General features: G+C 51.7%; 3 protein-coding genes across 3 annotated transcripts in view; 1 reads left to right on the top strand and 2 right to left on the bottom strand.

Annotated features, from left to right (window-relative positions):
• Positions 1–1622, top strand: part of LOC130579027 (fibrinogen-like protein 1-like protein) — a 2717-nt gene extending 1095 nt beyond the window's left edge. The window contains exons 2-3 of the mRNA XM_057375514.1: positions 21–140; positions 982–1622. Of these exons, the coding sequence (XP_057231497.1) occupies positions 21–140; positions 982–1622 (761 nt within the window). The remainder of the gene's footprint in view (positions 1–20; positions 141–981) is intronic.
• Positions 1623–4039: 2417 nt separating this feature from the next.
• Positions 4040–5451, bottom strand: LOC130579028 (fibrinogen-like protein 1-like protein). The gene is made up of 2 exons (XM_057375515.1): positions 5250–5451; positions 4040–4668 (listed from the first exon to the last, which is right to left on the bottom strand). Exons 1-2 carry the CDS (start codon positions 5449–5451, stop codon positions 4040–4042), a joined length of 831 nt encoding a protein of 276 aa, XP_057231498.1.
• Positions 5452–8864: 3413 nt separating this feature from the next.
• On the bottom strand, positions 8865–13004 carry SPACA6 (sperm acrosome associated 6). Its single transcript, XM_057375517.1, has 8 exons — positions 12836–13004; positions 12215–12289; positions 11805–11873; positions 11636–11659; positions 11472–11549; positions 10897–11000; positions 9315–9468; positions 8865–9019 (listed from the first exon to the last, which is right to left on the bottom strand). The coding sequence occupies exons 1-8, from the start codon at positions 13002–13004 to the stop codon at positions 8865–8867; spliced, it is 828 nt and encodes a 275-aa protein (XP_057231500.1).
• Between the last annotated feature and the right edge of the window lie 211 nt (positions 13005–13215).

The following is a 13215-nucleotide window of genomic DNA, read 5'->3' on the forward strand; positions in this document are numbered from 1 at the left end:
ATGGGCACTTTCTTTGCCAGGGCTCCAGGCTGGGACATCCTGGCTCCACCGGGACCTTGTCTTCCTGACCACCGTGGTGGCAATGCTTCTCCTCTGCACCARTGCTGGCCCAGCTGTACCCGCTGCCAGCTCCCCAAGTGGTGAGTAGCGGGTGAGTGGGGGTCACTGACTCCTACCAAGCCACCTTCACCCCCTTGGTGGGTCCGTGYTGAAACCAACAGGTTTCTGCCAAAACACCACAGCTTGGAAGGATTGCTGTGCCATGTTTGTGAGGTTCAGTTCTAGGAGGGATCCTCCCAGCTATCTGGCKTTTTGTTTAGCTCTTGTTGGATTAGGAGCATTCCCTTCCTCTCTGCAAGGAGGGATTGCAGTACCTGCAAGACTCCRGAGTTTCATGGGTTGAATTGGAATTCCCACAACAAAATGTCTCCCATCAGACACAAAGCAAGAAAAACAAATTAGATGGCAAATTAGTTTGGCCAGTAAGTCATTAGAGGTCAGATAGAGGGAAGAGGTCAGATAGAGGGAAGAGATCCTATGAAACCAAGGTGGAACTAAACCTTCTTATTCAATGCATGTGCCCCAGGGAAAACATAAATTTTTGTTACATAGATATGGAGCATTTTAGATACTTCTGGTCTTTGCAAGAGCTGCAGCTCAATATATCAATGGTGTATGGTCCAGATATACGTGGAGGACATCACTGGCATCTTGGAGATTCCCCGCCCCCCTTCTTTCCTCGGCAAGATGCATTAGAAGTCTCCAAATGAAACAGCAAATCATGAGAAATAGGTTCCAGAGCTCTTACAGAGGCCACTGGCTCAGAGACCTTCAGGTTCCCTTAAGGCTGAGCCAGTGAAAAAGCCACAGGCATAACTACCCTTTTTTGTCCTGAGTCTTCACTGTTCTTCAGAAGCTCCTTGCTGTTCTGATAGACTCACAGACCTTCTCTGTCCCCCCACCCCGTGTTTCCTGCAACAGCCCCGAGGTTCCCCCCAGACTGCAGCCACCTGCGCAAGAACAGCCCCAGCGGTGTGTATGTCATCCAGCCGGCCAGGTCCCCSCCGCGCGTGGTCTGGTGTGACATGGACACCGAAGGCAAGGGCTGGACTGTCGTCCAGAGAAACTCCCATGACACTGAACTCAACTGGAAGCAATCCTGGACCACGTACAAGTACGGCTTTGGGAACGTGCACAGCGATTACTGGCTGGGCACCGAGTACCTGCACCTGCTGACACAGCAGAGCACCTACAAGGTGCGCTTTGTCGTGCGGGACAAAACCAACGTCACCCACTACGCTGAGTACGACATCTTCAGAGTGGAGAGCGAGGCCAGYGGGTACCCGCTGAGGCTGGGCCGGCATTCTGGTGATGGGGATGACTACCTGACCCTCTACCATCCCAAGAAGGGGGGCATTCATGACAACATGAAGTTCAGCACAGTTGACAAGGACCAGGACCAGTACAGCGGGAACTGTGCCAAGAGCTATGGGGGCTGGTGGTACCACAGGTGCCAGAACATCCTGCTCAATGCCAAAAACTACATCGTTTGGCCAGGATTCTGTGATAATGGTGACTGCGCGGCCTCYCTCATCCTGGTCAAACCCACAGATGTGTGTTGATCGTGCCCAGCCCCCCGGGAGTGAGGGGCTGCCACCATCCCCAGCTCAGTGCCCAATTGCCATGCCAGTCCTAGTGCACATCCTTCTCTGCYCGCAGCTCCTGTTCCCTCATCAGCCAAAACACAGCAGCTCTGGGGCTCAGGAGCCATTGCCCRGAGTGCTGGGCATATGGGCAGCTCGGCCCAGTGCCACAATGCTGGCCAACACTGCACAGGCACTGGTTTGGGGTGGGTCAGCCTGCTCCCATCCTGGGGAGGGGGACATGGTGCCAGTTCCCTTCCCCTGCAGTTGGTGAACCCCGCTTTGCTCAGGCCCTGCTCCCTCCCTGGGCCCTGCACATCCCACAGCTCTGCTACCCATGGTGGGAGAAATCAGCTGCAATAAACCCTGGAGCCAGACTGCGTTGCCTCGTGTCTACCTGCAGAGAGGTGTGGGGGGATCACTCTGTCCATTCTTCAGGGTGGCAGACTTGGGGAAAAGTAAGTGTGTTAGGCAATATTCCTCCTAGTGACTTACAGCAGCCACTGCACGTTGGGCTGTGGCTGTTAGGCTACAACTAGCCAGCAGGGCCAGCAAAGCCCTGATCATGCTAAACCCTCACTCATAGTTTGCCCCCTGTCCATGGGTGGGTGGTTGTTCTGTACTGGGGAAGGGAAGAAACCACCACAGCCTGGAGTGTGGGAGGGCAGTGGGCTCCCTGAGGGTGTGAGTGATGTGGGTAAATCAGTCCCATCATTCCCTGCTGCAGACAGGGAATGTGTCTATGGAATTCCCTTGTGATGCAGGTAAGTTTGAACCTGGGGCTTGAAAAAACCCACAGGTCTTCTCCTCAGTCTTTGGAAGGAAAGCTGAGCTCAAGGTTTGTGACCAGGAATGCTGAACAACGTGGAGTTGGAGTTGACTCTGGAGCCAAGGTCTGTGACCCAGGTCCCAGGGCACCCTGCAAAGCTGTGGCAGTATATTCTTGCTGAGCACTGTGGAGTTCTCAAGGAGAATTCCTTGGCAGTCCTGGAGGCACCTGCAGGTGGACAGCACTGCTGCATGGGGAGATGRAGGTATGAGGGTGCTGCTGGTTGAGAGAGGCTTCCCAGCTGGGGCTGGTTTAAGAGTAACACTTCCAGACTAAGATAYATGCCTGCTGGTTTAAAAAGGCATTGGTGCTCCAGCCTGGATGTACAACCTAAGAGGAGGGGAGAGGCTGGACAAAGTCTTGGGGCTCCTGGCAAACAGCATTCCACCCAGCAGCCAGCCCAGAGTAATGCTGAGCTGCATTCCTGGGTGTCTGATGGAAAGAGAATAGTTGCACTGATGAGCTTTGTGAGTCCCTTCTAACTCTGAATATTCTGTGAATCCATGAGTGCAGCCAGTGAGACATCTCCTGCTCTGTTCAGCACTGGTAAACCAACATCCTCCCTCTGCTCAGCTTTGGGAGACCACATCACAGATACCGTGTCCACTGCTGAGCTGTCCAGTGCACAAAGACATCACCACACTGCAGCAAGTCCATACAGACCCAAGCTGAATCTTGAAATTCTGGGATCCCTCCCTCAGGCTGTCTCAGCTCTCACACTGGCCCAGACAGACCAACCACATGGTGCTGTGTGGCCTTGCAGTGCTGTTGTCCCTTTCTTGTCCACTGTCCCAGTTTCCTCCCAGCGTTTAACAAGACAGGATGATACTGGCCTGGCTTTGCAGCTCATGGCTGGCAGGGTTGAACTGACCTGATGTCAGAGGGTCCCTTGCACCCTCTGCTTGCTGTTGGCTGTGTGATGCTACATTCCCTTTTTGAAAGATCCCCACCTTGGAATGCAACYCTCTTCTTTAAGGCAAATTTTTGTCTTTAATTCCTCACTTGAGTTGTATGAAAAAAWTTTCCTTAGAAAACATTTTCTTACTGCACAAGAAGCCTCAGGTGTGCTTCTGKCAGGAAACGGGCAGCAGTTGCAAGGAGTTCCCAAATAAATGAAGGACACCTRTGCAGGTCTGAAAGTGATTTTATTCTGCAGGATGAACACAAACTGCAGCAGTGATATTTTGTGGACGTGGCCTGCCCTGCGCTCAGTACAGCTTAGCTCAGGGTAGCTGATGATGAAGGATAGTACTCACAAAGCAGAAGGAGAATGAGACCGTGTTGACCAGCAGAGTTTTAAGTTTCTAAGCACAGAGTTCTCCCCAGAAGGAACATCATYGGATACTGCAGCATTTATAAAGATRTGTTCTAAAAATATTCCCCCCCAAAACCCACCACAGGTGAATGGCCAGAGGCAGAGCCAGGAGCTTTGCTGCTTTTCAGGAGGAAAACACAGCAGTTCTTGCTATGGATGAATAACCCTTTTTACTCCCAGGCCCCCATCATCAAACTGGCCCCAGCAGGGCACTGACCACGTGCCTAGTGAGGACAGAAGGGGGAAGGAGTTCTAGTGGTATGGAGCTGGTTTGATGAGGATGGCTGAGGCTCTGCAGTTCCCCCGGCACAGRTTGCCCCATGTCAGGCCCCCCTTGGCGTTCAGACGCACAGAGTAACACGCTGAGTACCACCACCCACCTCCATAGCGGGAGGCACAGTTCCCTCTGTAAGTGTCCTGATCCCGATCCTTCGTGGAGAACTTCATGTTGTTGTGCACTTTCCTGGGATTGTCAGAATCCATGGCATCCTCWGCTGTTCCTGAATGCGCTCCCAGCCTCAGCCGGTAGCCCTGGGACTCATTGTCCAGGCTGAACAGGTTGTAGTCTGCRAACTTCATGTTGTTTGCAGCATCCCAGATGACAAACCTGACCTGGTAGACCTTCTGCCTGGTGATCTGGTGGATGTACTCAGTGCCCAGCCAGAACTCGGYGTGCATGTTCCCAAAGCCGTGCTTGTAGGTGCTCCAGGACTCAGCCCAGGTGATGTCCGTGTCCTGCCGGTTCCTCTGGATGACGGTCCAGCCCCCGTCTGCCCCACTCATCTCGCAGTACACYTTGATGGGGTGCAGTCCCATGGGCTGGATGATGTAGACACCACTGGGGCTGCCAGCAGGGACCTCACTGCAGTCCCTGGGCCAAGCTGGGGCAGGACAGAGGGGAATAGAACAAAAGCCTGGGCATCAGGACAAGACCCTGGGGCAGAAGAGTTAAGTTCATCTGTCCAGAGCACTTGGCTGATAATCAATTCTCCAAGCCCAGAGAGGTCTGGAGGTGAGAGTGGGTTGGCCTCAACACTTTCTTCCTTTTCCATATGGAAAAACAACAGGAGTCAGCCCCAGTGAAAGGCCCCAGACTCACTGATCTATGCTGATACCAGTTCAAGAGACTGAATATGGGCACCAGGGGGCTTCTTTGGGTCTCCTGAAAAAGGGCTTGTGTTACACAACAGGGTCATGCTGGGAGGAAGGTGAAGAGGACCTAGCCCTTGCCTGTGACTAAGGGAATGGACAAAAATGACTCCTTCAAGCACAAAGCCACCCTCCCCAGCCTGCACCCACACACAAAAACACACACACAGAGCACTGCAACCTGCTCTAGGCACACCTCCACCATCCCCCATCCTGGAGCAGTGCTAGGGTAGGGACAGGGCAGGGTCCTTCCCTACTCAGAGCTGGCTGTACACAGGTATACGACACCGGATGCCAGTGGGATGCTACCTACTGCTTCTCTCCAGAGCACTCGATGGATTCTTGGAGGGAGATTTCTTGAAGGTGTTAAGGGTTTGTATATGCACAGAGTGGCCCGGTGCAGCCAAGATGAGCAGGGAAGCAAGGAGCAGAAGGCACTGAGCTGGTAAAATGGGACAARAAGAAGAGAAGAAATGTGACCATCCCTCCCATGATGCCAGCACCGCAGTTAACATGAGCCTGTGAGGTGCAGGAGGGCACTGTGCATGCTGGGCAGTACCAGGCTGCTCCCTGCAAGCTGCAAAGCTTGTCAAAGGGGCAGGAAACTTGGCCTTTTCCCCTTGATCTGCTGCTGACAAGTCAAGCATGCAGTAGTTATGGGCAGAGCAAAGCACCCAACAACTGCCTGAGCCAAGTTTCACTGCTGGGGTGAGCCAGAAGACAGGGGTTGAGCTGCTGGTGCTCAAAAAGGTGGCAAGTGCCCCCAAAAGGGCACTGGTGCCACTGCTCCCCATCAGTGTGCAAGAACCAGTGCATGGAGCCTCTTCCTCTTGCTGAGCTGCCCTATTTGTGCTCTCCCCATTGCTGKCAAGGAGCCCCCGCTTCCCAGCCCTGTACTCACCCATTGTTCCCTGCAGGGATGCCCTCTGGAGCACAGAACTCTGCAGTGGCTGGCCACACAGAGTAATTTGTAGTGCCCTCTGCTCTGGGCGGGACGAGGGGGTCCGACCCCCCTTTTTTGCTGGAAGAGGAGATCAGGTTGGTTTCCTTTGTGCCTGCAGAAAACACGAGCTGACATGGAAGTGCCTGTGGTTCTGAGTGCACAGCTCCCTGGATTGCAAAGAAAATAATCTCCATGCCAGCAAGAATCCTTGGAATGGTCTCTTCTGTGAGTGCTTGGCAACTTGGATGGAATTTTTCCTGGGAGAAGCATGTTTGGGAACTTTGAAGAGTATTGTTCTGTAAACACTTGAATGCCACAGTCACCAACCAGGTGCAGAGCAAACATGGGTCCGTCTCTGCCTGCCACCACTGCAGCTGGTACTGCCAGGTCAAGGGGCTCTTGTTTTATCTGCTACAGTCCAGCCCAGCCGGGCTCTGGRTGGAGCAGCAGAGCAGCCCCGAGATCCTCAGGGAGGCAAAATGYTGTGGAACAGTGTTTGGAGCAGCTGGTGTGTTCTGGGACACAACACAACAGGCAGAGGGTTGTGGTGGAGGGGTCTGTGTCTCAGGGAAGCAGGAGAAGTCTCAACTCCCCAGTGGGCCACAGTCCTAACCTGAAAGGAGACAACTGAAGGGCCTCATGAATGTTTTTTTAAGGTAGATGAGATTGTTGTGGCCTTTGGGCTTTGGGTTTGGGAGAATGCCCATGCAGGATRAGAGGGAAGCAAGTGTGTGCCCAGGAATGGAGTGAAAGCAGGTGGATGGAGGGCAGCAGTGGGGATCTGAGCATGCACAGAGGGGATCTAAGCATGAATGGAGGAAAAATGGAGGGGATTGAGCATGCACAGAGGAGTGGTGGTGGGTAGAATGGTGGAACCCATAGGAACTGAGTGCCCACAGAAGGGATGGTGGGATCTGAGCATTGATAGAAGTCAGCAARGGAATCTGAGGGCACTGTTGTGAAAAAAGAGGGATGTGAGCTTGCCCAGAGGAGAGAAGTCAGCACCAAAGAGATGCTGAAAGTACCAAAGGAGATGTGAGTACTTGAGGAGGGGAACGGATGAGATCTGGGTGCACTCAGAGGAAAATTGAGGACACATGAGTGTACAAGGGGGAGAATGGAAATGATCTGTTTTTGCAAAACAGAATGGTTCTATGAGAGCACAACAAGGGGAATGAAGAGGATATGAAAGCAGCTGGATAAGAATGGAGTGCATCTGGGAGTGGCTGGAAGTGGAGAGAATGAGTCAGAGGGGATCCAGAGAAGCAGTCAGAGGGAACATAGGGAATTTGGAAGCATGYAAAAGTAGAATAGTTTGATTGTAAGGCACTCAGAAAGGATGGCAGGGACGGGCAGTGCACAAAAGTRGAAGATCTGATACAGTATCTGTCAYGATAAGTCTGACTGTGTTCAGTGGGAGCTCRTGAGATCACAAATTYCCCATAGTGCAATTCACCAACACAGTCTGGCCCAGTTTAATAAGAATTTACACAATCCAGGTTCACAAATAATGTGGTTTAGGGAAAGAACAGGAAAGCAGATTCAGGACTGTTGATGATAAATACATTAACTATGGAGGGTTAATATGCATTGTGACAGAAAGGGTGGTAACAGGGATTTATATATATATACACATATATGAAGTATTGACCCAGCTATGTATATATAACTATTCCCTATATATGTATATATAAACACATATATAAAGTATTGATCCAGTTATATATATATAACTATTCCCAATGCAGGTCTGCTCCAATGCAGTTGGAGGTGTGAAGCTCAAACAAAGGCATCCCTTCAGGGGAGAAGGAGAAACACTGTTCATCTGCTTGATCCAGAGCAAGCAGAGGTGCTTTCCCCTCATCTTTTTGCCCTGAAATCCTSTTTTGAGACCATAATTTTTGGTCAGTTTTGCTCCAGACTTTCTTCCATTGTTGGCCCTTGCTGAAGTGAGGGGCAAGGTCAGCCAAGGGACCCAGTCCTTGTATTTCTCAACAGTCTCATCAATTCTTGGCCAACTTAAGGCAGCTCTACGGCAAGTCTGGCAAGTTGCTACCCTTCTCCCCACCCTTCACCATCACCATCACTGACAACTCTGCAGTTCCAGCTGCAGCTGGAATGTCTGCCCAGGGAAAGGAAATGCTGCCAGTTTTAATGTCTGCAAGCCCCAAACCCCAATATTTCTATCACAAGCATAATCCAGGTTTTCATAACTCTGTATTTCTGTTTTCAGACTATTCCCATTCAAATGCTCAGCACAAGAAAAGCAGTTGCAGAAATGTTGGTCCTCTGGGTGGATCCATATTCTAAAGTCCCCTACAGTGAATCCTGGGATCTGGAATCCTGTGAGGTACCCTGATGTCGATATCTGTGAGAAGTCTGGCGGACACGAAAGCATTGCCAGATGGCCCTGGGAGACAGAAGGAGAAATGGTGAAAGAGGGAAAACAGGGGGGACACCCTATATTGCCATTAGGATGTGGAGGGGGCGGACAGGAACACATGGGGCATTTGGAGGGCTCAAGGGGCACCTGGGGGGTGTCCTTGGAGCAACTGATGGGCCTAAGGGTGAAGCTATGGGATCCTGGGGACAGCTGGGGTAACCGACTGTAACTGGTGCCTCTAAYGTGGCAGTGAGGATTCTAGGGRAWACAGGAGGAARTTGCTGGGTTTCAGAGGCAAWTARGGAATCTGAGRGAGGTAAAGGCAGCCTRGAGTGCTACTGGGTCCAAGGGGGAKATCCTGGAATGGGCCAGAGGACTAAGGGAGCCCCAGAAGGCATGTAGAGTTCTCTGAATTAAGGAGTCCTGGCCAGCTCTTGGACACCTGGGTCCCTTTGCATTTGCAGGGAATCCCAAAGGACTGAGAATCCAGAGTGGGTTGGGAGTCCCATGCTGGTCTGTGAGCAGACCAGAAGCATGGAGAAGCATGAAGAGCCCCAGAAGCATGGAGACTCTTAGAGTACAGTTTATCGGGTCAGGAGTACTCACACCAGCAGCAGAACGAATGCCATGGAGCCGAAGGCCAGAGCCAGTCCCGTGGTTGGTACTTGGGGCAGGGGGGGCTCGTTGTCAAGCCAGTGCAGCACAGTGCTAAASACAGTCTGGAGTCCTTTCTCTTCCTCCACGCTTCCCTCTGACACTGTGGGGACCCAGGTTCCTCAGGTCATGGGGCCTTGCACCCAGGGACCAGCTGTCCCAGCAGCTCTTTCTTCAGCCACAGACCTTGCTGTCCCCAGCAAAACAGGAATCTGGGGGTCCCTGCTCCACCCCACATGCTCCCAGAGGAGTCAGGCACCAGGGAACAYATTCTCTAATCCCTGGGTCATGAAGCCAGGTGTCCTGGCACCCTGCTCACCCCCTTCCCATGGACCCAGGTGTCCCACTCTGTCCCACACTGCTCCCTGTCCCCAGGGCACTCAGGTTTCCAGGTTCACCGTTGAGGTAGAAGAACTTGCGGATAACGGGCTTGGAAAGTTCCCCCAGCTGACAGACAACGGTTCCTGGAGCGGGTTCCTCGATGGTCAGGCTGAAGGGCTTCTCTGGATTCCCCTTCAGCTCCTTGAACAGCGTCATGTCCTGTGTGCGCAGCTGCGGYGTGGGGGACACGTCAGCACTGCCCGGGCCACCAGGCACACGGAACAACACACGTGTGTACAAGGGCACCTGTGTCCTGCACATGCTTGACATGTCCTCTTCATGCTTCTTGTACCCAGTGCTGGTGCAGGTGGGCACACCTCCCACCCCACATGTGTGCACACCCAGGGATGCACAACCAGGGTGTACACAAAAGTCACTTCCTGCACTCACATTCCCTGTGCATGTGGTGAGGCGCCGTGTAGCAGAGCATCCCACCCCCCACAAGAGCTTATCTCTTGTTTGTTAGCCAGTCAGATAACTGAAACAGTACAATCTCTCTTGCAATGAGTTATTTTTGCACACAGGGTTAGCATTGGTCTGGCATCTCTCAACTGCCAATAAACATCTTACTGTCAAAGTCAGATGTGGAAAATAAACTGGATTTCTGACTGACAGCAAGTCACTTTACAACTATAAAAGTCACAACAAACTTCTGCAAAGTAGAAACCTTCTATACATTTTCCTGGAAATGTATGGTGTTTCTCCCATGAATAGGGACACCTATTTCCCAGCTAATGCCCCCAGGGGTTGAGTGAAGGAATCTGTGTACATTATCGTTGTTTTGGTGGTAAGCTACATTTGGCTCCTATTCAATACTATTTCTTTCGCTAGCTTTAATAAAGATACCTTGATATAGTGCACTGTTCTGTTATGCTGTAATCTACTAGTAATTCTTTTAATTTTATACTGTATAGTAAGTAATTCTGATTAAGAACTTTCATATGTTACATTTTGCCTGTTCATTTGTTTCTAAAATAATTCATTTTCATAAATATATCTGCCATCATTAGGATGTATAGGCTAAAATGATTCCTAAAATTTGGAAATTGTTGCCAGATTCTGAGGCTAAGGAAGAATTTACCTTCATCAGAACCTATCTCTCTGAAAGAGTTTAAATACACAAAGGAATCCTTTCTGACCCTCAGACTCAGCAGCAGAGCTTCTTTAACAAACTCCATCTGAAGCCTCCACTCTCCCCACAACACCCTGGCACAGGCTGCCCAGGGAAGATGTGACTGCCTCATCCCTGGAAGTGTCCAAGGCCAAATCCCAAGTCTTGGTCAGGGCTTGGAGAAGCTTGGTCTAGTGGAAGGTGYTCCTGTACACACCTTCCAGGGGATTAGAATAACATGAGCTTTAAGGTCCTTTTCAACCCAAACTGTGCTGTGATTTTATGATTCTACATGTGCACACATGGATCTGTGAACACACAAGTGATCTGCCTGCTACTCGTGTGCAYCCTTGACATGAGTGAGCATCCTGTGTGTGCTTACACAGCTGCTACTCCCAGCACAGACAGCTGCTGAGGCACTCCATGTACAYGAGACAGTCCTCCTTGGAAGGTCTACTCACACCCTTGCAAGGCCATGTGCAACTCACATTTGGGGCAAACATCCAGGTGATGGGCAGGCCGGTGGGGACAGAGAAGGGCACCTTGCAACGCAGCACRACAGTTTCATCTGTGTAGGTCCACAGGTCCTGCACTGAGAACATTGACAGAATCATGAGCTCACATCTGCACATGCACTGACAGAGGTGATGGTGCTCCTGTGCTGGCTGTGGGGATGGGCAAGTGAACACTTGGGCAGGTGTGCTTAGCATGGGACCACGGGTGAGAAATGTGGGGTGTCCCCAGAGATTTTTGTGGTGAAATCCTGTCTTTTGGATCAGCTTTGCKCACTATAATCTCACTGCAATACTCAACACACCTCCATCTCAAAAGCTACCCACCCCCAATATATGGCCACTCCTTGCTGAGCACACATTCTGCATCTTTCTAGCCTAGACCTTTAAAAGCAGAGTGACACCATTTGACCTCAATCAATACCAAAACTGACTGGAGTCACTCAAGTGCCACCAAAACATAAACARTAGTACAAAAATAACCTAAGAATGGGGGAGAGTTGAGGAAGATTTCCTTACTCTTAACACAACAGTCTCTCATGGCCCCATACCTGGGCAGTCCAGAGCAAACTGACAGTCCACCAAACGGCAAGTAGCACACTGGAAGACGCGGGCAGCTGGCTGAAATCCTGRGAAAGAGAGACTTGGTGGTCCCAGGGGAGTGGAAGAAATACTAGGAGGTAGGGCAGGGCAAGACAGAGGAATGGGCACTCACCACAGGGTGGGACACAGGCTGGAACTGGTGCGGAGGAAGCAGTGTTAGGTTGGGCATCACTGTGGACCCACATCTTTGTAATGAGCTGTCAGGATTCAGCCCCTGTCCAGCCCAGATGGRGTCCCTGGGAGTTTCTCTAGGACTAAGGGGGTCCTAGGGTGGCCCATACCTTTCCCTAGCCGGCTCAGCTTTGCCCAGATTTTGTTGACAGCTTCCTGCAGAGACTTGTTCAAGGGCTCTTCGGTGTCCCAAATGTCCAGGTAAGACAATGTGTCCTCCCCCTGGTCCYCATAAACCTCCCCTGGACCCCACAGATCCCTTGTACAACTCACTTTGACTCCATAAATCTCTTCTGGAGTCAKATATATTCCCAAATATTCCCTCAAATTCACAAGAAGCTGTATACCTTGAAACCCATATACCCTCAGGATTCCCCAAATGTCTCTTTACAGCTCCCAGTCCTCCATATATCCTATATTTCACCTCCACCCCATACCCTTCAAGGCCTCCACATCCCAGCCCCCTTGCCCAACGTCTCACATCCCATGTGCCATGTGCCTTGTCCCTCCCTCTGCTCACTCTTGTCCTTTTGGTCTTCTATAAAATACATAGCATCCATGACAATGTCCCGAAGTTCCTCACGCTGTCCTGACCCTGGAACCAGTAGAGGGACATGGGAATCAGTACAGGGTTTGGGTTGGAGTTGCAGGGAGGGGAAGGTTCCGTACGGTCTCGGGGTTTCTGGGGGKTTCTGGGGGTTCCTGGAGTCCTGATAAGGGTTTAGGGATACTGGGAAAGGTCAGATATCCCTGTGGATTCCTACGGCCCTAGGTAGGGCCAAGGGGTTCCCAGTGTGTCCTWGGTCAGGGTTGGGTGATTCTCAGGTTTCCAGGCAGGTTTGAGATTCCTAAAGGTCCCCAGGGGCTAAGTCAGAACTGAGAAGACCTTGGCATGGTTGTGAGTCCCAAGGATGATTGTCTGGGGTGGGTCCCCAGGGTCTCCAGCTTCCTGGGATCCTGCTCAGTGTCAGTGGGAGGGCCTTGGTTGAAATAGGAAACCACAGAGGGCTCTGGAGTGCTATTCAGGGTGGGGATCCCCTTTAGGATGGATGTCCCAGGTGGAAAGGAGGGAGCAGTCAGGACAGAAGTCCTTGGGCAGGATCCTTGTTGAGTTTGGTGTCCCTAGGGTCCCACAACATACCTACAGTGATGGAGGCAAGTGGTTTAGCAGCCTCGACAATGGCCTCATGGCATTTTTGATGTTCGGGGTCGTTGACAGAGGCACCAGTAATGTCACGGCAAAGYCGCGCCCGCTGAAGGGGGGGCCCAAAGCAGAGCAGGCAGGGGTGCACCTCAGGGAGGTAGGACATCAGGACCCACAGCCACAAGCCAGGSTTTCTAGGCTGCCAGGGGACTAACATCAGCATCAGGGCCACTGAGAACCACCCCATGACCCCAAACATAGCACACAAAYGCCCGAGTTCCTTGGACAAAGGCAGGGTTCCAAGGCGGAGCCCTGGCCCCTCAGTCACCAGGGAACCAGATACAGKGGGAGGCCCCACTCCAGCCAGCCACACTGAG

The sequence above is a fragment of the Malurus melanocephalus genome, unplaced genomic scaffold, assembly GCF_030028575.1.
Source record: "Malurus melanocephalus ecotype Western Australia unplaced genomic scaffold, MMel_1.1 scaffold_251, whole genome shotgun sequence".
In the NCBI taxonomy this organism is placed as follows: domain Eukaryota; kingdom Metazoa; phylum Chordata; class Aves; order Passeriformes; family Maluridae; genus Malurus; species Malurus melanocephalus.